Genomic DNA, 26,439 nt, shown 5'->3' on the forward strand with positions numbered 1-26,439 from the left:
AGGGGAGGACGTCAATAGACGTACTTCCGGCAAAGCAAATCCATACTGTAGCTGTCATTCGGCTATAACCCGCATCTGAACAAGTTGAAGCTTAATTGAACAAGCTGTTAGCAGCTCATTGGTTACTATGCACAGCTGCAACAGATTCTGTGTGTGCCAGTTTTAGTCGGGCTCCACTCACACAGGGGCAACACGACTTTTGGAGGCAACTTGGACACGACCTGAACACGACTTGGGGTGACTTACAACATGACTTTAAGTCGCCCCATGCCACGGCCAATCAGAGAATGAGCTCTCAAGGGGTAACGCCACGCCAAATGTATTAAAAAAATAAAAATAAAATTTGGTGTGGGTTCCCCCTCCGAGAGCATACCAGGCCCTTAGGTCTGTTATGGATTTTAAGGGAACCCCCCTACGCCAAAAAAACAGCGTGGGGGTCCCCCCCCAGATCCATACTAGACCCTTATCCGAGCACGCTACCTGGCCGGCCAGGAAAGGGGGTGGGGACGAGCGAGCAAGCCCCCCCCCCTTCTGAGCCGTACCAGGCCGCATGCCCTCAACATGGGGGGGGGGGGGGTGCCTTGGGGAAGGGGGGGGGGCGCGTGGCCACCCCAACCCCAAAGCACCTTGTCCCCATGTTGATGAGGACAAGGGCCTCTTCCCAACAACACTGGCCGTTGGTTGTCGGGGTCTGCGGGCGGGGGGCTTATCGGAATCCGGGAGCCCCCTTTGATAAGGGGGCCCCCGGATCCCGGCCCCCTACCCTATGTGAATGAGTATGGGATACAATGTACCCCTACCCATTCACCTGTGAAAAAAAATATAAAAAAAACACAACACAGGGTTAAAATAGTTTATTGCACAGCTCCGGGGGTCTTCTTCCGTCTTGGGGGGGTCTTCTCGCCGGACTCCTCTGCTATCTTATGCTAGCTCTTTTACTAGCGGAGGAGCCCGGCATTCTTCGCCGCCGCCCTCTTCTTCCGTCTTCGGGGGTCTTGTCCCCCTCTTCGGTTCTTCTTGCCAGGCCACCGCGCCTTCTTCTAGCTCTTTTACAAGTGGTGGCCCGGTCTTCTGTCGCCGCTGCAGTCTTCTGTTCTTTTGTTCTTCTTTTCTGGAGATGTTGCCTCGTTGCTGTCTCCGCTCACTATAACAGAACACGCGACGTGCGGCGACTTATATAGGGACATCACCGGATGATGTCGCAGTCCCAGAGGATTCCAGGGTTGGTGGGAAGAGGTCCTTGTCCTCATCAACATGGGGACAAGGTGCTTTGGGGTGGGGGGGCCGCGTGGCCCCCCTTTCCCCAAGGCACCCCCCCATGTTGAGGGCGCGCGGCCTGGTTCGGGGGGGCGCTCGCTCGTCCCCACCCCCTTTCCTCGCCGGCCGGGTAGTGTGCTCGGATAAGGGTCTGGTATGGATCTGGGGGGGACCCCCACGCCGTTTTTTCGGCGTAGGGGGGGTTCCCCTTAAAATCCATACCAGACCTAAGGGCCTGGTATGCTCTCAGAGGGGGAATCCACGCCAAATTTTTGGAATAAATTTGGCGTGGAGTTCCCTCTTGAGAGCTGATAATTCTGTCAGTCGCCTCCGTATAGACTGAGATCCGACTTGGAGGCGACCTCCATTGAAGTCAATGGGTACCGGTCGCCTACCAGTCAGATTGAAGTAGTACAGGAACCTTTTCTGAAGTCGGAGCGACTTCAGTAGCGTGCATTAAGACGGCTCTCATTCACTTACATTGATTTTTTACATGTTGTCCGACCTGAGGCGACTAGGGGCGACCTGATCTGAGTTGCCCCTGTGTGAACGGACCCTAAGGCTCCACTCACGGTTTTGTAACTGTGGACACATGGGGCTTGATTTGCTAAAACTGGAGAGTGCAAAATCTGGTGCAGCTGTGCATGGTAGCCAATCGGCTTCTAACTTCATATACTGCGGCTCGGCTGCGTGAAACGACATACCTGGTCTGGGGCGTGCCGTCGTAGACCCGCTGATGCCAAATCGCGATGGCTGACGGCCTCCCGCGATGGGGGGGGGGGGGGGAGAGAATGACAGAAAGGTGGTCTGCCAATTGTAAACAAAGCAGACTATTGTTCTGTCACAGGAACGGAAAGATCTGTGATTCCTGCCAGTCAAGAACACCGATCTCTCTATTCCTGCAATCGGTCCATCCCCCGCACAGTTTGTAAGCACATCTGTGCATGTTGCTTTTGAGTGTTTTGCAGTGCTTTTTGCTGTGTTTTCCATGCTTGTCGCTTTTTTTTTTTTTTTTTTTTTTTGCGGTATAAGCTACTTGCTTTTCTGCAGCTTCTTCGTTGAAGTCTATTGAACCAAAAAAGCACAGCTTTTGCAATTAATAGTCGCATGACAAGTTGCAACCCCTTGATTTCAATGGAACCCGTCCAGTTCAAACTCCAAAAAAGGTTCCTGCTTTACTTTCGATGCGACTTGCGTGCCAGAGAGTGTAAAAGTCGAATCAAAATCGCAGGGCTTTGGAGCCGGACAAGTGTAAACATCCTAAATCTCTACTATAGTATATCTTTTTTATTTAAAGTAATCTACCTGCCTGTTTGCAGTTGTTTTTTGTTTTTTCTCCTTCCTTTTTTTTTATTTTTTTATTTTTTTTGTGTTAAGTTCCACTTTAACTCTCCAGCACCTACCTAAACTGAAGTACTAGTTGTGGGTGGGCTGCCTCTTTACAATCTAGTTTGTCAAACCTCCAATCTGTGCACATGTATTGCTTTAACCGCTTCAGCCCCGGAAGATTTTACCCCCTTCCTGACCAGAGCACTTTTTTGCGTTTTTGCTACTGCATCACTTTGACAATTGCGCAGTCGTGCGACGTTGCACCCAAACAAAATTGAGGTCTTCTTTTTTTTTTTTTTTTTTTTTTCTTTACAAAAATGGAGCTTTCTTTTGTGGTGTATTTGATCACCTCTGTTTTTTTATTTATTTTTTATTTTTTTGTGCTATAAACAAAGCGCATCAATTTTGAAGAAAAAATTTTTACTTTTTGCTATAATATCCCCAAAATGTGTGTGTGTGTGTGTGTGTGTAGAAATGGCAGGGAAGGGGTTAACACTAGGGAGGCAATCAAGGCATTGTGTTCCCTAGTGTGTTCTAACTGAAGGGGGGGGGGGGACTGTGTAGGAGGAGAGAGAGATCGGTGTTCATACATAGTATGAACATGCGATCTGTCTCCTCTCCTCTGAAAGAACCGGGATCTGAGTGTTTGCACAGATCCCGGTTCTCGGTGGGCCATCATTTTGCCCAGCCGTGCCATTCTGCCACAGTGAAACTGCGGCGGCTGGTCAGAAAGTGGTTAAAGCCCAGTTGAAGTTTTGCATATAGCCTAATATAAGCGTATAATAACTTGTGCGCTTCACTGAGTAATATTAGTAAACGTGCCAAAAAAAGAGAAATAACACACTAGTGAAAAAAAAGAACTAATAAAAGGATAATGTTGTCAATGTCTGTAGAATCACCACATGCATGATACATTTTGTGGTGCTAAATATTAGAAAACAAATCTTTTATAAACTCACAATCGGTAACATAGGAAATATAATGTAACATGGGACTGTGAGATTTGTTTTTTTTTTTTAAACGTAATATATCCAATAATCTAAATGTGGTAATCAGTTCATGTCACCCCCTAATGGGCTGTGCGTCTGAAATCCAGTGCTGTGTAAACCACACAAAAGATGAATAAAGTGCTGCGATAGTTCTCCAAATAAAAAGTGACAATTAGTTTTCATGCAATCCAGTGTTAAATCCAAGTGCTCCGCCACTGTGTGCAATGACCACTCACCTTGAGGTTCAGACTAGTGCGATGTCTGAGCGATGCGAGTTCAGCCATACCGTTGTATGGTTGGATTCGCACAGAAAAAAGTGCAGGGACTTGCACTGGAATCGGATCCCATGGGTGTTTTTTAGACATGCGATCTGTTTCCTGTGCGAGTTCACAGTTCACACTGCGATCTGTGAACCGTTCTGCGGGTGTCATTAACATTTGTAATGACACTCGGAGCGGAGGGCGGTGTGAGCTGCCTGCAGGAGAGAAGCGATGCGGCAACCGGCAATGTAATTGCACTGGTGATGTCACTACTATGCTGCTTACTGTTCTCTTTGCTGGAGAGGAAGATGTACCCGAATAGCTGCAGAGCAAGGATCTCCCTGCTGCTGTTTTCCTTCCTTCCTTCCTTCCTTCCTTCCTTCCTTCCTTCCTTCCTTCCTTCCTTCCTTCCTTCCTTCCTTCCTTCCTTCCTTCTTTCCTCCCTCCCTTGTTCAGAAGGCCAATGCTTCCCTGAGGAAGCAAAGCACAGTCTACCAAAGTGGCCGCCTCCATACAGAGAAGCAGTGCAGAACAAAGCATGTATGCTAGTAATGGGGAAGAGATCATCTGCAGGGAGCTTATAGGCTGGTGTCGTTTTTGAGCCTAGCACACTCGGTACAAGGCCCTCGTTTTTATGTCGTGTTTTTAGCTGATATTGTTATATACAGATTTTCTGTTCAACTCCTTTTATTTTTCCTACAGCAGGATTATTACGGTAGCGGGTATTATCAGGAGCCGGAGCAGTCTTCAGCCCCCCAACGGGACTCCCCAACAGGCGACTCTTTCATGGATGATGAAGCGGTAATTTTTTAATTTATTTTTGACATTTAAGCTGTCCTGCAGGAGCCATATCAGGCGAGCCAAAGGTGATGCAACTTTTTTTTGCAACCACAATTGAAGGAAAGTAAATTGCTTGCTTTCCCTATCAACACAGTAAGTGGTTATTCTTTCCGCAGCGCTATTGTGTTCTGCTCACGGGGAGCATTACCTGCTGGCAGAGCACAATGATCATTGCTGGCAGTTATGGTCGCCAGCAGTGATTGCATGCAAAAAAAAATCCAGGAGGCCTCAGTCGACTCCAGTACAAGCAGCCTGCACATTCGATCTATGTCCGGCTTTAGACTTCCTTCTGTGATTCTAGAGGCTTCAGAGGTGATAGCAGTATGTTGCCTACACAGACGATAGGCAGGATTAAATGAATCGGAATCCTAGAATCCCACCCAGTCGCGTTTACCTCCCGAGCCCTGCTTGTCAATGATTTTAAATGCTCAAGCCTTACTCTGCAAAACCGGTAGGGCTAAACAGCCCAATTTAATCGCTTCATGACCACTCTATAGACCAGGGATATGCAATTAGCGGACCTCCAGCTATTGCAAAACTACAAGTCCCATAATGCCTCTGCCTCTGGGTGTCAGGCTTGTGGCTGTCAGTCTTGCTATGCCTCATGGGACTTGTAGTTCAACAGCTGGAGGTCCGTTAATTGCATATCCCTGCTATAGACGTAGGCTACAGCGCAATCATCCAGTTCTGGGAGGGCCTCCATGGGCATCCTCCCAGAACCACACATTCCGCTGGAGTGCGCATCCAGCATGCTGGGCGATCGCTGTGTCCTTCAGATATAGCCGATCACAGATTTGGGTAAAGGGCTGATGACATGTGAACAAATTTGCTTGTTATTGGCATTCCTTTCCTCACGCGATGTCACAGCATGAGGAGAGTCGGTAACCAGCAAGAGGGCCAGGGGGACATTTGCGACAGTGCTCATTAGTGCCGTCAGTGAAGGAGAAAAAAATGACTTATTTGCTAAATAGATTTATAACAGAAAGTAAAACTTTTTTTTTTTTTTTTTCTTTTTTAGCAAAAAATAAAAAAAACCCCAGTGGTGATCAAATGGCACTAAAAGAAAAAACGCAAAAAAAATAGGGCTGCGGAAATAAACGATTAATTTCTAAATTGTAATCGTAAATTTTTATTTTATTTTTTATCAAAATTATTTTCTGCCCTGAGGCCGCTTTAGGCCAAGCTGTGGCTGCAGCGCTCCGCTCCCTCCTCCTCCACTATACACCATACACAGTCTGCGGGCATCTCCCGCTGAGTGTGAAAACTTTGGCCGCGCTGTGAGAAGTCCTGCCCTCCCCCTAGATCAGCTTGTGTGCTGTGTCTCTCACACGGGCTGATCTAGGGGGAGGGCGGGACTTTTATCACAGCGCGGCCAAAGTTTTCACACTCCGCTTGGAGACGCACAGCGGGAGATGCCCGCAGACTGTGTAATCCAGGCACTTACCACCGTGAGGCTGCGATTATGGGCACGGTTAGGCTGTTCGATGTCCTAGCAATGCACCGCTATGTCTGGCTTCAACCGTTGCCATAAAAACTGTGCTAAATCAGCTAAAAGTAGTTTGGATCTGTATGTGCGTTTTAATTGGTCGATTAATTGAGAAAATCGATTAATCGAACAACAAAAATTTTAATCAGTAACAGCCCTAAAAAAACAATAAAAAACTTTCCTATGGGTACAGTGTTGCATGACCACGCAACTGTCGTTCAAAGTACAACTGCGCTGAAAGATGAAAATTGGCCTGGTCAGGGGGTGAAAGTGCCCGGTAGGCGAGTGGTTAAAAGGATCGGGCAGCTATTGGCTGTGAGCCTTGCTATCAGAACTCAGTACTCCCCTATGACAAGGGGAACTGCCATAAAGCTACGTGGGACGGATAGAATCATCAGACATGTTGTTTCAGGAAATGACATAGGCAGCAAACAGAACTTCTCCAGCTGCCCCTAGACCAGTGATTGGTGAACCTTGGCACCCCAGATGTTTTGGAACTACATTTCCCATGATGCTCAAATACACTGCAGAGTGCATGAGCATCATGGGAAATGTAGTTTCAAAACATCCGGGGTGCCAAGGTTCACCATTTCTGGCCTAGACTTTTCAAACGGCACTGGAGAGGAGAAGAAATGACTCTTCGGGTAATTTAAACATTCTTTATACATTACTAGAAGCAAAACAAAGAGTGCGGGTGTGGCGGCAATTCTGAAAGATGACCTATATTGCAAAGCGAGGATGATCCTGGAGTTGAGCTTCAAACGTCTGACAGCAATGGTAAGGAAAAGAGACCTCCGGAGATACTTATTGTGGGTCCTTGTGATTAATTACAGTTCAAGCGTCTACAAGGAAAGCGGAATCGGGGGAGAGAAGAAATCAACTTTGTAGAGATTAAAGGTGACGACCAGCTCAGCGGCAACCAGCAGTGGCTGACAAAGTCCCTGACAGAGGAGAAAAACATGAAGTCCTTCAGCAAGGTAACATCTACATGGATGTGAGAAGAGAGCCAGCACTGCATGAGTAAACATTACAGATTTGCTGATGTGTTTTTTTTTTTTTTTTTTCCCTGTATCTAGAAAAAAGGGGATCAGCCAACCGGACAGCAACGGCGGAAACATCAGATCACCTACCTGATCCACCAGGTGAGTTATAGACTTTTAGGTTGACTTTTTTTTTTTTTTTTTTTATACCTGTACAGGTAAGTGATTTACAAGGCATTCACAAGTTAAAGCGGGAGTAAGCCCGCTGCCTTTTTTTTTTTTTTTATTATTATTTTTTTTTTTTTTTTTTTTACACCTGCAAGGGAAAAGGCATAATGAGCTAGTATGCACTGCATACTAGCTCATTATGAAATGATTACCTTAGAACGAGGCGCTGGCATCTCACTCGGTCCACGCCGAGGGAACATGTCCGCTTCCTCGGCGTGGACCGAGTGAAATGCCGGCGCCTCGTTCTAAGGAAAGTATTTCATAATGAGCTAGTAGCCACCCCCATCAAATCATTCTCTGCAGCTGTTACCTTTTGTACCACCACCTCCTCCCTTTAGAATGTAAGCTCTACGAGCAGCGCCCTCCTGTACCTTTTATATTGTACTGTAAGTGTGTTGCCCCCCCCCCCCCCCTATACATTGTAAAGCGATGCGCTATATAAATCATGTATAATGCAGTGCATACTAGCTCATTATGCCTTTTCCCTTGCAGGTGTAAAAATACTTTTTTTTCCTTTTTTTTTTTTCTGCCAGGTATAGCGCCTCCGCCGCTGTGAGTGGCTGGAGCTGCGATGTCGTCACTCCCGCGCATGCACACGGGAGTTTTCTTCCTGGCAGGGTCTGGAGTCTGCCGGACTTTCAGCCGAGAATCCCCAGTGCGCATGCGCCGCTGAAGTCAGCGGCTCATTGCAACGGGAATATCTTCTAGATTTAGGAGATATTCTTTTTACCTACAGGTAAGCCTTATTATAGGCTTACCTGTAGGTCAAAGTTAAAAATGTAACTATACAACCGCTTTAAAGATTTTTATCTTCAAGTCCTTATTTTTAAACAAACCTCTCCTTTCCCCTTCCATGCCTCGGGACGGAGATTAGTAAACTAATGTGCACTTATTTAATGCCACTGTTGATCCTGACACCCACCATGGAGGTTGTGGGCACCTAGGATGGGGAAAAAGTGCAACCGATTGCAAACAAACACAATATTCTACCCAATTTTTGGTTAAAATATAAAAGATGAGGCTGTTGGTGTTGGTGGGAGGAATATTGCCCCAAGGGCCAGCTAAAGGCAAGCAAAGGGCCGCATTTTAGAGACAACTGTAATAGATCCCCAATGTCTCCCCTGCCCTCCAATGCAGCTATTCTAGCACAGATCATGCTTGAATAGCTGCATCCTTGGCTACATTTGCTGAGGAATTACAGCTGTAACCCTTGAAGTGGTGTAATGCACGTCACTTCAGGGGTCATTAGTTGCAGGAGGGATTGCGGGAGAGATGTATCCCATTTTCCTACTGCTCTTGCTGGCCAAACTGTTTCCTGTGGTATACAGATGAAACGGCTGAGCCCTGGGAACCACCTGAGGGTGCTGCCAGTGTGATGTGCCAGGGGGAGAGCCCCATAAAAGTGAGTCCTTGCTATGATATTTAATACATTTTTTTATATATATATCTCATATGTGTGGCCTCGGCTTTTGGGGGTTATACCGGGATGATGCCCGCAGCTGCAGCCATCATCCTGATACTGTTTAGAGCGGGAGATTGGCTTTCCAGGGATAACAACCGATGCGTCTCTCCTCCTCGTCCCGTCCCACCGGGAGACCCGGTCGACGGATATCTTTTGGCGCCTAGTGACAGACTGGAAAAGGCTTCGTTCCAGTCTCCTGGTTGTGAACACGGAAACTACGTCACTTTCTGTTTACTCAGCTGCCAATGGCGCGGGTTTAAAAAACAAAAAGAAATACAGTATTCAGAATTGCCAAAAACGGCGATCTGAATACTTTGAAGTGCAAAGGAGGGATTGGAGGTCTTTTAGACCCCCGGATCCCTCCATAAAGAGTACCTGTCACCACCTATTGCTGTCGCAAGGGATGTTTACATTCCTTGTGACCGCAATAAAAATGATCAAAAATTAAAAAAAAAAAAACAAAAAAAAACAATCTAATATATAAATAAAATAAGAAAAAATTTTTTTTTAAAGCGCCCCCGCGAGCTCAAGCAGCAAAGAAAAGGCATACGGAAGTCACGCCCACATATATGTAAACGGTGTTCAAATCACACACGTGAGGTATTGCCGCAATCGTCAGAGTGAGAGCAATAATTCTAGCCCTAGACCACCTCTGTAACTCTAACCTGGTAACCGTAAAAAAAAAAAAAAAAAAAAAAAATGAAAGTGTCGCCTATGGAGATTTTTAGGTACCGAAGTTTGTCACCATTCCACGAGTGCGTGCAATTATAACGCGTGACATGTTTGGTATACATTTACTTGGCGTAACATCATCTTTCACATTTATACAAAAAAAAAAATTGGTAACTTTACTGTTTCGTTTTTTTTTTTTAATTCATGAGTGTCCCTTTTCCCAAAAAGTTGAGTCTAAAACACTGCTGCACAAATACCGTGTGAAAATATTGCAACAATCACAATTTTAATGTGTGTGTATATAGAGATAGATTTTTTTTTTTTTCTTTTTTTTTGGTGTGTGTTTGGGGGCTCTAAAGGCCCGTACACACGGTCGGACTTTTTGACAACAAACATGCAAATTAGCTGTTTTGGAGCAACATCCGACTGCGTGTACGCTCCATCGGACAAACTTTTTCTGTTTTCATCTGACTTTTGTTGGCTGTGCGAACGGACAAACTTTCTGGCAACAAAAGTCCGACCGTGTGTATGCAAAAGCATCGGACTTTTGTACAAGGTACAAACATGCATGCTCAGAACCAATGCAAAAGATCAGACTACAATACAGAAGTTGACCAAAGGTGGCGCTGGAGTCATTGAACGTCCTCTTTTGAAGTGGCGTCAGTACGTTGTGACGTCACTACGTTCGTGTTTGTTGTCAAAAAGTCCGATCGTCGGACTTTGTACAAACTTTTCCGTGGACTTTTGTACAAAGGGCGTGGTCCACAAGTTTGTATTGCATACACACGGTCGGACTTTTTGACAACAAACACGAACGTAATGACATCGCAACGTACTGACGCCGCTTCAAAAGAGGACGTTCAATGACTCCAGCGCCACCTTTGGTGAACTTCTGTATTGTAGTCTGATCTTTTGCATTGGTTCTGAGCATGCGTGTTTGTACCTTGTACAAAAGTCCGATGCTTTTGTGTACACACGGTCGGACTTTGCTCCATCGGACTTTTGTTGCCAGAAAGTTTGTCCGTTCGCACAGCCAACAAAAGTCCGATGAAAACAGAAAAAGTTTGCCCGATGGAGCGTACACACAGTCGGATGTTGCTCCAAAACAGCTAATTTGCATGTTTGTTGTCAAAAAGTCCGACCGTGTGTACGGGCCTATAGGCTTAATCATGAAAGGATTAAACACTTGTCTGAGGCTGGATTCACACCTATGCAGATTTAGTGCATTTTGCAGATTTGCACTACAGTCCATTTAACATGGTTTCCTATGGAACACGTTCTGTAGTGCAAAATGCAAAAAGCACAAAAAATGCATAGGTGTGAATCCAGCCTAACATGCCATTTATGAACTTACTTTGGTGGTTAAGAATGTGGTGGGAATAGTAGCGGGTGGTATTGGTCACCAGAGCCCTGTATATGATGATTCTCCCTGATAACACACATTACTGCAGCGGAACTTGGAACTACATCTGCTGCTTCCTCAATATCATTCCGTTTCCTTTTCAGGCCAAAGAGCGGGAGCTGGAACTGAAGAACGCTTGGTCCGACAACAAGATGAGCCGGCGACAGACACAAGCCAAGTATGGTTTCTAGCGGAGCGACTTCCAGCGATCACACAAGTGGTTGTTTTTTGTTTTTGTTTTTTTCCCCACCGTGGTTGAAAATCCAAAACGACTCCACAGATTGGCCGACGCCACCACTTGTGTTATTTAACAGCAAACTCTTGCTCCATATTAATGTGATTTATCTCTGACTCTGCAGTGCCAGATTTGCCGGGTTTAAATTTTTTTTTTTCTGCTTGGGACAGATAAGGAATCGTTTTCCCTGTAAAATATGTGAATGAGGGGACATGGGACTTTTTCACGTACGTTTGTAGACTCGCCCCTGCTTTTTACGTCTAACTAATAGTGCAGAGCGCTCCTCCGAAGCCGCCCCCCCCCTGTCGCTTGCTGCTGTTGTACAATGAGACCTTTGTAGATTACATAGCATGGAGGGCGCCATTTTGTCTCCCTCTAAGGTGAAGGTTGAGGGCTGCTGCTACATGGGCACCATTGTATGTCAGTGTTATTTTTTTTATTTTTTTTTTAAGAGTGTTGCCATATCTAATAAATAGAATTTTCACCCCCCTGCTCTGTTTATAAGAAAACGCCAGGACACCGTTCTTTCTGGTGTACTAAGATGGGATAGGGCCCTTTTTAATTATCAATGTTTGAGGTGTAATGCCAAGTTGTACCTGCAGGGGGAGCTGCAGACAATAAAACGATAGTTGCTGTTGAACTAGGTTGAAGGTGGATGTCCTGACTTGTATGCATGTCTCTGCATACAATTCGCAATAGCAGGAGATTTTGACCGGCTCTCTATAGAGTCTGATTGCATATCTCCGCAGCATGTCCTGTGTGTTTTGCAGAAAAACGCTGTGCGTCTTTTGGTCCATTTCAGGTCTGACTTCAGACCAAACTTTGGGCTGAAATCGGACCTGAAACTGAACCAGGACGCACAGAACCCCTGCTGTAAGACGGATGTGAGCCTCAAGAATAATCAATATTTGTAAATTCTGTCTGCTGTTTGGGTATTTTCCTGCTGGGTCAGTTAGACCGCCATCCTGCTTATCGGATCATTGCCCCCTAGAACATGCAAAAACTCTTTGGTGAAGTGGAACTACAGCAATTAATAGCCCTTTACCTTTGGTAGTTAATGAAGTGACTCCTTCCATAGGTGGTCTGTAAAAAAAAAATAAAATAAAAAAAAAGTACTTCCTGTATATTGAAGGTCAGTAAAGAGGTGACCACATATATTGGTAGTCAGTGGAGATGTGATTCTTTACACTAGTGGTCAGAGGAAAAGCGACCCTCTCCATTGGTGGTCAAATGATCCCTTCATTGAAGTGACCCCTTGCACTGATGGTCGATGTAGTACTTTATATTGTATGTCAGTGAGAGGATGTGACTCCAGTGGAGAGATTGGTGGTTATTGGAGAAGTGCCCCCTCCTTTAGTGGTCATTTTAGAAGTGACCCCTTCCACTCATGGTCAATGTAGTACTTCTTTATATTGTATGTCAGTGGGAGACGGACACCCTTACACCGGTGGTCAGTGTAGCATCATCTTGTATAATAAGACAGGAGATCAATCTGTCAATGCTCCCACCACTCCAGGAACCCTTAGCAACCTCTGGAGGAACTATAGGGGTCTATTTAAAAAAATAAAACCCTTGCTGACAAGTAAAGAGGTGGCTCCATATATGGGTGGTCAGCGGAGAAGTGACTCCTTACACTGGTGGTCAGTGGAGAAGTGACTTTCGCCGTTGACGGTCAGTTTAGTACTTCTTTATATTGTATGTCAGTGGGAGACGGACACCCTTACACCGGTGGCCAGTGTAGCATCATCTTCTCTTGATGGTAAGACAGGAGATCAATCTGTCAATGCTCCCACCACTCCAGGAACCCTTAGCAACCTCTGAAGAAACCATAGGAGAAACCCTTGCTGACAAGTAAAGAGGTGGCTCTATATATTGGTGGTCAGTGGAGAAGTGACTCCTTCCATTGGTGGTCGGGAAAAAAAAAAGTACCCCTGTATACTGCCAGTCAGTAAAGAGGTGCCAACATATATTGGTGACCAATGGAGATGTGATTCTTTACGCTAGTGGTCAGAGGAAAAGTGACCCTCTCCATTGGTGGTCAAGCGATCCCTTCATTGGTGAAGTGACCCCTTCCACTGATGGTTAATGTAGTACTTCTTTATATTGTATGTCAGTGGGAGGAGGACACCCTTACACCGGTGGCCAGTGTAGCATTATCTTCTCTTGATGGTAAGACAGGAGATCAATCTGTCAATGCTCCTACTGCTCCATGAACACTTGGCAACCTCTGGAGGAACCATAGGGGACTATAAAACCCTTACTGAGAAGTGGAACTGTGACCATTAATAATAGCCCTTTACTTTGGTTAGTGAAGTGACACCTTCCATTGGTAGTTAGTAAGAAAATTGTCCCCTTATATCGGAGGTATGTAAAGTGCCCCCATCTATTGGTGGTCGGTGAAGTGACTCCTTTCACTGAGGATCAGTGGAGAGATTGGTGGTCAGTGCAGAAGTGACCCCCCCCCCCCACTGTTGGTGGTCAGTGTAGTACTTCTTTATATTGCATGTGAGCGGGAGGAGGACACCCTTACACCGGTGGTCAGTGTAGCATCATCTTATCTTGATGGCCAAGTACAAGATCAATCCATCAATGCTCCCAGCGCTCAAGGAATACTTTGCAACCACTGGAGGAACCATGGAGGGGGTCTATAGAACCCTGGCTGAAAACGCCTTTACCTTACTGTTCATGGCTCCATTTTGGAGATGCCCTACTTTTCATTCCAGGGACACCAAGGCAAGAAATTAGTGTTGGGTGGGGTCACGTGGACAGGAAAGCACAATGCAATCCAAGTGCCCCACACAAATTAGTGGTGTTGGTCTCTGGAGAGATTTCCTATCCTTTTGCCTTCCTCCAAAATCTTATCACCAGGACTGGGAAGTGTAGGGGAAAACCTCACCAGGCAGCTACTTTACCCATAGACAGTGTTTAAGCCTAACCTGCAATATCAAATTTTTTGAGAGGGCTTAATCTGCCTTTTTAATGGAAATCTATCGGTCAGCACCCCCTGCAGTTCTCTCTGTGCAGATTTCCTTTCAATGAAATTGCAAATTTCTATTTTTGGCAAATAAATTCTAGTTCAAATAAAGCTTTGGTGCACTCAACCGGGGTTCTGTGGAACTCTAGGGTTCCTTTGAGCTTTGGGTTGTTGACCTCCCATCTGATGGTGCCTAAATAGTCTGTAAAGGGTACATTATTCCCATTGACCATCAATGAATTGATTTTATGAGAGGTTTCCTAAGACCTGAAAATTATTTCAAGGGTTCATCTAGGGCAGCCATTCTCAACCACTATTCTGTAAGAACGCTAAGGTTCCCTCCTAGGTTGCTAGGAGTTCCTTGAGCTTTAACTGATGGACCTTTCATTTAATGTTGTCTGCATAGTTTCATGAACAAGACCACTTGGTCACACCAGTGATGTGAACTTTCTATTTCTAAGGGTGGCAATGCGACCACCAAAGTTCAGGGGCATTTTTCTCACTGATGAATCGCTTTTAGCAAGGGTTCCTCTGGAGTAAAAAGGTTTACCTGAAAACCAATTTGGATGAGGCTTACATATTTATTTTCTTGCTTGCTTACTGTTTCAGTCATATTTATATATTGAAAAATATATGTAATGCTCCCCCTAGTGCCTAGCAGGAAATCTGATTAGCATCGCAACTAAAAGCGCAGTTCACCCAAAAGTGGAATGTCCGCTTTAAGCATTCCTTGCCCCTTACATGCCACATTTGGCATTTATTTTTGAGTGGGGAGCGGGTACCTGGTTTTAATAGTTAATTTCTGTCCCGCTTCCTCCTTCCGTTGCTTGTCTGCCTAGGCGACTCCTCTCCCCCTAGGTGGCCCCTTCCTCTCTACAATCTTCTGGGACAATCAGAAGATTGCCTGGCCACTAGGAGAACGCAGTGCGTGCCAATAGTTGCTATGACGGCACCGGGGAGAGGAGCAAGGCTTCGGGCGGCCATATCGCTGGACCATGGGACAGGTGGTTATTAAGTGAGCAGCTACACTTTTTGTAGCTGCTGACTTTTAATATACTTAAAAACAAGTGGAACTCTACTTTTAAAGTGGTTGTAAACCCTTACAAACCACTTTGACCTACAGGTAAGCCTAGATTAAGGCTTACCTGTAGGTCTAAAGGCCCGTACACACGGTCGGACTTTTTGACAACAAACATGCAAATTATCTGTTTTGGAGCAACATCCGACTGTGTGTACGCTCCATCGGACAAACTTTTTCTGTTTTCATCGGACTTTTGTTGGCTCTGCGAACGGACAAACTTTTTGACAACAGAAGTCCGATGGAGCAAAGTCCGACCGTGTGTATGCAAAAGCATCGGACTTTTGTACAAGGTACAAACACGCATGCTCAGAACCATTGCAAACGATCAGACTACAATACAGAAGTTGACCAAAGGTGGCGCTGGAGTCATTGAACGTCCTCTTTTGAAGTGGCGTCCGTACGTTGTGACGTCACCACGTTCGTGTTTGTTGTCAAAAAGTCCGACCGTGTGTATGCAATACAAACTTGTGGACAACACACTTTGTACAAAAGTCCACGGAAAAGTTTGTACAAGTCCGACCGTGTGTATGGGGCTTTAGAAATATCTCCTAAACCTACACAGTTTAGGAGATATTTGCTCAAAGACAGGCACCGATGTCTACGGCAATATGCCATGATTGGCAGCTCCCGTGCGCATGCGTGGGAGTGACGTCACCACGGCTCTGACGAATGACAGCGCCGGAGCATCGAGACCCACCAAGAAGATGGAGGCTCCGAACTACAGGGGACAGCGGTGACTTCGCTGGCTCCTGTGTCAGGTAAGTGACACATAATGGACTACTATGCGATGCATAGTAGTCCACTATGCTTTACCTTTGCAGGGAATCAAAGAGGAAGTAAACCCATCAGGGTTTACTTCCTCTTTAAAGACTTGATATGAGCTCAATTAGCCTTTAAGGCCAGGTTCACAGTGTATGTTTCCTGCACTGCATCAAAGTCGCACCCCATTCGCCGTGGGTGTGTATGTTAAAGAGGTAGCTACCCCCCAATAAGGTGCCAAATGTGGCACCAGAGGGGGGGGTAGGAGGCAGATAAGCGGAGCTTCCACTTTTGGGTGGAACTACACTTAAAGTAACCAACATCCCAAAATTGGTTCCTAAAACTGTGTGAGTGCGATTTGACACCGCTAACTCACCGGCCCACCTACTATTTTACTCTTATATTGCTTAAACTACCATGTTACTGGACCTGTTTAATGGTCACATGTTTTATTCTTCCCACTTGTACTTGTTGGTTGGTATCTGCCTAAAATATGGTTCACCATTGTATATTTGCTTGATATATGCAAGCTCCATGATAGCTCAGTTCATGTAAAGTCAAGCTTGGGTTTACTCTCTCCTACTTCCTACCCACTTCCTTTCCTCGTCGTCCTCCCTCAGATACAACCAGATTTGACATATATTCTGATCCATTGATAGTGTTATGCAAATGTTTATTTGCTGCATTGACCTTGGTATTGTATGTTCATAAGAAAGACCAATAAAGTCTTAAAAAAAAGCTAAAATCCCAGAACCCACTCTTACCTCTCCGTGGTGGTTGCCTTTAAAGTTCCTATTGCTGGTCGCACATGTAACTCAGCATGGACATGAACGGAGATGTCCTCCTAGCAATCGTTTTGGCAGGTATATGGCTACAATTCAATCTATAGTGGAGTTATTGTGTAGCACTGGACATAGTTTCTGCAATGAGGTAGACCCCACCACCCCCACGGAGAGATAAGTTGGCACTGGGGAGATGTGGGCATTCTAGGTTGGATTAAGTTAGGGGGATGGGGGGTTTTATTTAGTAGCAAAAGTGTAACCATACTTTAAATTGTGTGTAAAGCTAAAACTTGTTTTCTTTGCTTCAATGGTACCCCATCTTGATTTTCGCACATGCCTATAAAAATCAGGCGAAGCTTGTCCACCAAAAAGGAGTGGGGGGGGGTCTTTTCAGGAGACAAAACGCACATAGGGCAGCCCCGCTCCAGTGAATTTCACCCTATGCCACACACAAAATCACTTCAAAACGGCGGGAACACTCGTTCCTGCTACGAGATATTGTGAACGGGGCCTTAAGAGGAACCTGCTTTGGTGATGGCTGTCTAAGAGAGGATTTCCCTTCAATGTGGAGAGATTTCTTCTAAAGTTCTTGTTTTTCCAAGGGAGGAAGTGATGGAAAATCTCCTCCAATAGAATGAAGGAAAAAACCTGGCAGAGGTCTTAACTCTATCCAAATTAAAAAAAGAAAAAAAAGGTTTTGGCTTCACACAAACTTTAGGAGGGGGTTATCTTTGGTAGCATCTTTTGTTACCCAGAATGCTCTGTAATCAATTTTTCGAAGCCAGCGGGAAGGAATTCATCGCAGGCGGCGCTCAGTGCAGATTGGAACGCGGCTTCCAGAATGCAAAGCCGTCTCTTCTTTGTGTTGTTAACTTTTGTAAATAATCAAACTTGTATATATAATTTTTTGAGTTAAAACTTCTTTCTTTCCTGTAGCTTTTGTTTTAATAAGGCGAGTTAAATCGCCAAAACTCCATGTGGATTTCAATGTAAAATTTTTTAGGAAGGTTAGCAAAACAAGATCTTTAAATTGATGAATAAAAAGGTGGTTCTGTTAAAGTGTCCTTTTATTTTTGCTTCGGGGGTTGTGAGGGGGGGGAGGGGGGGGGGGACCTTTAGAGCTTAAAGCAGAACTTCACCCGAAAGTGGAGTCCCACTGATTTGCATCCACCCCCCCCCCCCCAGCCTGTAACAGAGTTAAAGGTTTCCTCTTTGGGGAGGGGGTGGAGCAAGTACCAATTTTTAATCTCCCACTTGCGCAATCCTCGCTTTGGAAAGAATGACATCCCTTGCCCCATTTCCTGCAGCCTTCTGGCACACGTCTCATGTTTTAGGAGGCTACAGGGCCATTCGCAGAGCGCTGCATGAGCCTGCACATGCATGGTGGTGGTTCCTCGGCATATACAAAATGGCGGCGCCGGGGACCCACAGTGGTAAGAAGAACTGGCTGCAGAAATAGAGAGCTGCACTCCAGGAACTGGTAAGTCCCTTATTTTTAAAAGTTAACAGCTACTGTATTATTATACAGGATTTATATAGCGCCAACAGTTTGCACAGCGCTTTACAACATCGGTGAAGACAGTACAATTTAATACAAGAGGGATCAGAGGGCCCTGCTCATTAGAGCTTACAATCTAGAAGGGAGGGTTAAGTGGAACAAAGGGTAGTAGCTGCAGGGGGTGATCAGATGGACAAAATGAAAATAGTTAGGTGTGGGAAGGTTAGGCTTCTCTGAAGAGGAGGTTTTTTAGGGATCGTCTAAAACAGTGATTCTCAAACCAGGGTTCCTCCAGAGGTTGCTAGGGGTTACTTCAGCATTGGGCAATTTCGGCCTCTCAGATAAGTTCCCACTGACACCATTGATCTTTTTAGCCATTTGTAAGGAGGTAATTCTTCCCAATGACCACAAGTGTAAGGACCCTTCTCCCCACTGACCATCACACTAATGTATCATGAGTTGTAGATTTCTAATTTTTATCAGGGGTTCCCCGAGACCGGAGAACTATTTCAAGGGTTCCTCTGTGTTGAAAAGGTTGAGAAAGGCTGATCTAAAAGCTAACAGAGTAGAAGATAGATGGACAGATTGGGGTTCCACAGGCTTGGAGAGGCTCTGGAAAAATCCTGGAGACGAGCACGGGGGGCCAAATGACTGTATTTGTAACCACCTATCACCAAAAAAAAATAACAAAGTTACTCTTTAACTGTGACTTATCCCCCGTACACACGATCGGACTTTCCAACAACAAAACTGGAATTTTGTTCGAAGGATGTTGGCTCCAACTTGTCTTGCATACACACGGTCACACAAATGTTGCCCAAGAATTACGAACGTAAAAGTTCAATAGTCATGTGACATGTCCATTACAAACGCTAGTTTTACAAGACCGAGCGCTCCCAGCTTGTGCTTGATTGAGAGCACGTGTGGACTTTTGTACACAAGATTGGAAAGTCCGCCAACAAATGTTCGATGGAGCCTACACATGGTTGGACCTTCTGCCAATAAGCTCACATCCAACATTTGTTGGCGGAAAATCTGATCGTGTGTACGGGCCATCAGATTGCTCCAAAAAAAACAAAAAAAAAAACAGAAGTACAAGCCTTTGTTGATAGTCTGCCCCAAAAAAATAAAAAAAATCGCTTTTGTGAAAACATGATCTCCTAGGATTTCCTTCTCAAGAGGTCTGCTCTGGCCCTCGCTAAATGTTTGGAGACAACAGGATTTTTTTAGTGACTTTAAATATACTTTTCACTATTGGCAGTATAGCAGACCTCTAGGGAAGGGCTGACAACCCCCTAGGTAATCTATATTCCCCCCCATGAACATTTGGAGAAGGTCTAATCGGTCAGGAAGAGATTGATCCAATGCCAAAATATTAAAAATGTATATTGTTGAGACCGTACTAGATTTTAAAAAGACATTCACAACTGGGCTTTTGACTTGATTAGACCTTGACTGATAGAGCATCTTCAAAGGCTAGCGAGCAAGCTCAATCAGGTCTATAAAGATATACCCTAATCTACCTGTAAGATTAGAGGTAGTGCACTCGCCTCTTCCCTGGCCCGTGTCCAACCTCCCTTCCATTCTAAGGCTGAAGCCTCTGTAAATCCTTTGGCATTCAACATTTTTGGTAGTGTTGGATACGTTCTCCTTCATTCCTCCAACCCCTACAGGACTCAGCAGTTACATAGGGGTCGGAGGAAGGAACGAACCATGTGTCGTGGTAATGTACTCTGGGTAACCCAATTGGAACAGTTACATAGTAAGGTTGAATAAAAGACACCAGTCCATCCAGTTCAACCTGAGTGAGTGTCTACAATTGTCCCTGTACATTGCACACTCACACTGATCCCTACCCTCAAGGAGCCACAATCCAAGGTCCCCATTCATATACTAGGGCCAATTTTGGACAGAGGCCAATTAACCTACCAGCATGACTTTGGTGTGTGGGAGGAAACCCACGCAGGCACAGGGAAAACATGCAAACTCCAGGCAGGTAGTGTCGTGGTTGGGATTCGAACCAGCAACATTTTCACTTAGGGGTGTACTCACTTTTGTTGCCAGCGGTTTAGACATTAATGGCCGTGTGTTGAGTTATTTTGCGGGGACAGCAAATTTACACTGTTATACAAGCTGTACACTCACTACTTTACATTGTAGACAAGTGTCATTTCTTCAGTCTTGTCACATGAAAAGGTATAATAGCATATTTACAAAAATGTGGAGGGGTGTACTCACTTTTGTGAGATACTGTATGTGCCCCATGGCAACACAAACCACTGCAGCCCAAAAAGGACCACCTGGACCCTGGTGTAGACAACGGTGGTCACAGCATGCAGAAGAGGGGCTAAAGGCACCTATAGGGAAGGATGTGAAGGCCATCCACCCAAAATGATAGCCAAACAGCTTTACATTGCTGCGAATTATTTCAACCCCCGGCCTTCAACCTACACACACCTATGTAGAAAGCAAAGGAAAACATGGCCTGGTGGCCCAAGCTGAGGACAGAAGCTGAGAAGCCCCGCTGCGGGCATGAAGGAAAGAAAGACAAATTCTCCCAATGTAAAATTGCAAAATAATTTTTTTGTATTGTGGTAAAAAATAAAAATTAAAAAGGTTTATCAAACAATGGCTGCCATTTGTTGGACGCATTACACTATGTAACCAATAATTAGGAGAGCACAGTCACCCTTCCAAATAAATATTAACAATGCAAAACATTGAACTAAAGGCTGTAATGCAATACAAAGCTGGGTGGGGGAATACTTTTTCCACTGAGTCTGGCTGCAGCCATTTTAACTGTGGGCAGCTAAAGCTGCTGCCTGTTAACTTCCAGGATTTACACAGACCCAGTTCTGCAGCCCTGATTGGCCCTCTTATGACTCATCCTCCCTCCATTCCTGTGAGAGAGAGAGCTGTGCATGATGTCATACACCTAGACATTTTACCAGAAAAGAAACAGGAAGTGGGCTGTATAAAGGTATTTACTGACAGAAAAAAAAATGTTTTCCTATCCAAAGTTAAAACAACAACAAGGGCAGAAGATTTAATAGATGGAAAGTTGAAAAAAAATGACTGAAGTTCCGCTTTAAGTCCAAAGTAAGCGACAAAACGTTGTCCATGGGCATTAATACCAGAAGGATTTTCTTTGCTTTCTGGTCTCTACAATGCCCATTTTCTCCAGGATCTCCTCCTGAAAGGTTTTTAGTGATGGGACGTAGGTCTTCTCCAAAGCGTCTTCCACAGAGGTGTCTTTGGGGCCCTCTAGACAAAACCAGAAAGAAAAAAAAATATGGTGAGGGGGAGACATCTTGTGGAAAGTGAGCGGTATTGCAGCCTCTTGTGGTGCACTGACACAATAGAGACCTCTAGTGAAGAAGAGCTAAGGGAAACTCAGGTAAGTACAAGGAGAAGGGGGAAAGAAGGAGAGGAAGGGAGGGGGAAAGAAGGAGAGGGAGGAAAAAGGAGGAGAGGGAGGGAGAGAGGAAGGAAGGAAAAAAGGAGGGGGAGGGAGGAAAAAGAAGGATAGGGAGGAAGGAAGAAGAGGGATTGAAGGAAGGAGGAGGGAAGGAGGAAGAAGGCGAGGGAGGGAAGGAGGAAGAAGGCGAGGGAGGGAGGGAGGGAGGGAAGGAGGAAGAAGGCGAGGGAGGGAGGGAAGGAGGAAGAAGGCGAGGGAGGGAGGGAAGGAGGAAGAAGGCGAGGGAGGGAGGGAAGGAGGAAGAAGGCGAGGGAGGGAGGGAAGGAGGAAGAAGGCGAGGGAGGGAGGGAGGGAAGGAGGAAGAAGGCGAGGGAGGGAGGGAGGGAAGGAGGAAGAAGGCGAGGGAGGGAAGGAGGAAGAAGGCGAGGGAGGGAAGGAGGAAGAAGGCGAGGGAGGGAGGGAGGGAAGGAGGAAGAGGGCGAGGGAGGGAGGGAAGGAGGAAGAAGGCGAGGGAGGGAGGGAAGGAGGAAGAAGGCGAGGGAGGGAGGGAAGGAGGAAGAAGGCGAGGGAGGGAGGGAAGGAGGAAGAAGGCGAGGGAGGGAGGGAAGGAGGAAGAAGGCGAGGGAGGGAGGGAAGGAGGAAGAAGGCGAGGGAGGGAGGGAAGGAGGAAGAAGGCGAGGGAGGGAGGGAAGGAGGAAGAAGGCGAGGGAGGGAGGGAGGGAGGGAGGAAGAAGGCGAGGGAGGGAGGGAAGGAGGAAGAAGGCGAGGGAGGGAGGGAAGGAGGAAGAAGGCGAGGGAGGGAGGGAGGGAGGAAGAAGGCGAGGGAGGGAGGGAGGAAGAAGGCGAGGGAGGGATTGAAGGAAGAAGGAGAGAGGAGGGATTGAAGGAAGAAGGAGAGAGGAGGGAAGGAGGAAGAAGGCGAGAGGAGGGAGGGAAGGAGGAAGAAGGCGAGGGAGGGAGGGAGGGAAGGAGGAAGAAGGCGAGGGAGGGAAGGAGGAAGAAGGCGAGGGAGAAGGCGAGGGAGGGAGGGAGGGAAGGAGGGAGAAGGCGAGGGAGGGAGGGAAGGAGGGTGAAGGCGAGGGAGGGAGGGAAGGAGGGTGAAGGCGAGGGAGGGAGGGAAGGAGGGTGAAGGCGAGGGAGGGAGGGAAGGAGGGTGAAGGCGAGGGAGGGAGGGAAGGAGGGAGAAGGCGAGGGAGGCAGGGAAGGAGGGAGAAGGCGAGGGAGGCAGGGAAGGAGGAAGAAGGCAGAATGCGAAAGGGAGGGAAGGAAGGAGGAAGAAGGCGAGGGAAGGAGGGAGGAAGGAAGGAGAGGGAGGGAGGGAGGGGAGGAAGGAAGGAGAGGGAGGGAGGGAGAAGGAACAAAGAAGGAGAGGGAGAAGGAACAAAGAAGGAGAGGGAGGGAGGGAGGAACAAAGAAGGAGAGGGAGGGAAGGAGGGAGGGAGAAGAAGGGGGGAAGGAGGGAGGAGAAGAAGAAGGGGGGGAAGGAGGAAAAGGGAGGGAAGGAGGAAAAGGGAGGGAAGGAGGAAAAGGGAGGGAAGGAGGAAAAGGGAGGGAAGGAGGAAAAGGGAGGGAAGGAGGAAAAGGGAGGGAAGGAGGAAAAGGGAGGGAAGGAGGAAAAGGGAGGGAAGGAGGAAAAGGGGAGGGAGAAGGAGAACTGGGCCGGGGACTGGATCTAATAGTACTGGTGAGATTCAGGCTGATTAACAGCTTGCGGCAATACCATTCTATTGACAAGTTGCCTACCCGCGTCCCACCCACTGCTGCACCAGACCACAACCACCACCAATCCCCCGGCCCGTCGAGGGATTGACTTTCCAGCAGCCGGTCTCTGGTGCCGGGGGAGGTTGCTGTAGCACAGGAAGGAGCTCGCTGGGTTTCTGGCGCCATCGATGGGTATTTTTGGCATTTATATAAAACATAGAAAATCAGGTATTCTGTCCTAAGCTTACAACGCTCCTCTTATATACAGTACAGCGGGGCGGCATAGTGTCCCTAGAACAGAAGTGTGTTAGTGGCAGGATCACCAGGTGAAAAATGAAGAAAACAAATAAAAATGCAGCCACCATATCAGAAGGACATATCGAAGCTGCAATATTTGACATTTTTGTTCTTGGGATCCACTCCGCTCCTTCTATACACACACAGACGGGCCTCACCTTTCCACTGCTCTGGGATGATGCCGTCTCGTCTCTGGAATATGGGTCGGGGAATGATCCGGCCAGTTCTCACCGACACCCTCACCCGCTCCCCCTCTTCTGTGAACCTCCATTCTGTCTCTGTGGGTTTCCTGAAGAACAAGCTCCGGTTAGTAGGAAGAGATATATATATATATATATATATATTTTTTTTTTTATCTCTCTCTCTCGAGTTCTAAATCCCCCCCACCCCCCTTACCATCGAGTCTTCAATCTCAACCGCCGCGCCCCCCCCCCCAATCAAGTCTTCAATCTCTACCCCCACACCATCGAGTCTTTAACCACCCCCCCCGATGAAGTCCTCAATCTCCCTGCCCCCTTTTAACCACTTGCCTGCTGGGCACTCTTACCCCTTCTTGCCCAGACCAGGTTCAGGTAGATCAAAAATGCCCCCCCTCCCCCGCCTGCCAGGTTCAGGTAGATCGGCATCGCCATCGCCCCCTCCTCGCCAGGTTCACGTAGATCGGTCGGGAGCCCCGAGTCTTCTGACAACGGACTGCACACAGTACGGAATGATCCCAGAGGGAACTTACTTGTCTGTGGGATCCACTAGTGACACGTGATTTACCAGGAGAGGGGCCTCACTCGGCACATACATCCCCATATAGTCCCCCGACTTTCCCACATAACGGTAGTGCTGGAAAGAAAATCAAAAAAGGATTAAAAACTTTTCTGTCTGTAAACCCTAAAAATATCTGTCGATCCTGCCAAAATTCAAGTGCTCAACTTCCTGAACAATCTGAGTGTTAGCAGTTACAATGTTTCCTGCTCATTGTGGGCTACAAAAAACACCTAATGTAACGGAAAAGGGGAGGTGTTCTGTAGTTCTGTCCTATGGTGACAACGTTGATTCACCATAGATACAATAAAGAAAGCATTGTCACCTTAGGACAAGGTGTTACTGGCAGGAGCACCTGTGAAAATAAAAGCCTGAAAAATGACAACTAATGCAGCCACCACACTGAAGGACTGGTATGATGTCATATATTAGTAATGATGCTCAGATCTGCCAAACCTCGGGCCGTTCTGCCACATTTATGAGAGTGCTGAAGCACATCGGCCCCTTTCACACTATCTTTGGATTCCTATTGATGAGCAGGGTCACCTATCGTAGTGAAAGATCAATAGGAGAAGGCGGGGTCTATATGACTTGCAGCTTCTAGTGCACACTGTCAGAAGCTCACAGTGTGCGGTGAAATCAGAGTCAGCCATTTCAGCAATAGAGAGGAGGCGGTTTCCACTTATACGATTGTCAATATAGATTTATATGTTTTATTATAGATGTACATTGTCTTCCACTAGGAACCGCTCCTGAGGAAAGGACAAGTTCCTGAAACGCGTCGGGTGTAATTTACACCTAGGAGACAATATTTATTTGTATTTGTTGTACCTTCTGATGTTGTTCTTAAATAGTCAAATCACAGTTTCTATGCAGATATTGGCTTTTTATAATATTTAATTAATTACAATTTGTTATAAATCAATACTTGGTTTTGTACCATTACTCAGTTGCCCATTAAAACCCCAATCCTCCTTGGGGGACCCTCTCACATATATTGTATGGGATGGTGGCAACAAATTAGTCCGCTGATGGTGAATGGGGTGAAAGTTTTAAATGGCTAAAGAATCAGATCACATCAGACACTCCTTACTTACTGTGTTCAGGTTTTCCACCACCACCCAGTTTCGAGCACGAATGACTTGTGTCACCTTCCCCTGCTTCCCGGTGTCCTTACCTGCGAGGACTTCAACCTGGGAGGAAATAAGAAACCAAAAATAATGTAGAGCTTTATTCATGGACAATAAAATATCTACCCTTTTAATTGTTTCATTATTAAGTTACAACCACCCAACCCAGCACCACCACCACCACAACAACCACCTAGTACCACAACAGCCGTCCAGCACCACCACCCCAACAACAGCCGCCCAGCACCACCACCCCAACAAAAGCCACCCAGCACCACCACCCCAACAAAAGCCACCCAGCACCACCACCCCAACAAAAGCCACCCAGCACCACCACCCCAACAAAAGCCACCCAGCACCACCACCCCAACAAAAGCCACCCAGCACCACCACCCCAACAAAAGCCACCCAGCACCACCACCCCAACAAAAGCCACCCAGCACCACCACCCCAACAAAAGCCACCCAGCACCACCACCCCAACAAAAGCCACCCAGCACCACCACCCCAACAAAAGCCACCCAGCACCACCACCCCAACAAAAGCCACCCAGCACCACCACCCCAACAAAAGCCACCCAGCACCACCACCCCAACAAAAGCCACCCAGCACCACCACCCCAACAAAAGCCACCCAGCACCACCACCCCAACAACAACCGCCCAGCACCACCACCCCAACAAAAGCCACCCAGCACCACCACCCCAACAAAAGCCACCCAGCACCACCACCCCAACAAAAGCCACCCAGCACCACCACCCCAACAAAAGCCACCCAGCACCACCACCCCAACAAAAGCCACCCAGCACCACCACCCCAACAAAAGCCACCCAGCACCACCACCCCAACAAAAGCCACCCAGCACCACCACCCCAACAAAAGCCACCCAGCACCACCACAACAAC

The 26,439-nt window shown here is 46.7% G+C and overlaps 2 protein-coding genes across 3 annotated transcripts in view; one reads left to right on the forward strand and one right to left on the reverse strand.

The window, feature by feature from the left end:
* The window catches only part of LOC143942803 (uncharacterized), a 28,032-nt gene extending 10,237 nt beyond the window's left edge, over window positions 1-17,795 (forward strand). Inside the window, exons 4-7 of one of the 2 annotated variants that reach the window (XM_077464205.1) lie at window positions 4,538-4,636; window positions 6,995-7,138; window positions 7,238-7,303; window positions 11,010-17,795. In XM_077464205.1, coding sequence (XP_077320331.1) covers window positions 4,538-4,636; window positions 6,995-7,138; window positions 7,238-7,303; window positions 11,010-11,096 — 396 coding nt within the window. In that variant the 3' untranslated portion in view covers window positions 11,097-17,795. The remainder of the gene's footprint in view (window positions 1-4,537; window positions 4,637-6,994; window positions 7,139-7,237; window positions 7,304-11,009) is intronic. The other variant, XM_077464206.1, reaches the window with a different exon arrangement.
* Window positions 17,796-20,797: 3,002 nt separating this feature from the next.
* Window positions 20,798-25,599, reverse strand: MRPL24 (mitochondrial ribosomal protein L24; the record flags this gene model as incomplete). The annotated part of the gene is given in 4 exon segments (XM_077464207.1): window positions 20,798-21,498; window positions 23,809-23,939; window positions 24,381-24,484; window positions 25,504-25,599. Coding segments are annotated over 4 exon segments (468 nt in total), but the record flags the coding sequence as incomplete, so codon positions are not given.
* Between the last annotated feature and the right edge of the window lie 840 nt (window positions 25,600-26,439).

The sequence above is a fragment of the Lithobates pipiens genome, unplaced genomic scaffold, assembly GCF_037356315.1.
Source record: "Lithobates pipiens isolate NorthernLeopardFrog02 unplaced genomic scaffold, aLitPip1_a1.2 Scaffold_30, whole genome shotgun sequence".
Classification (NCBI taxonomy): Eukaryota; Metazoa; Chordata; class Amphibia; order Anura; family Ranidae; genus Lithobates; species Lithobates pipiens.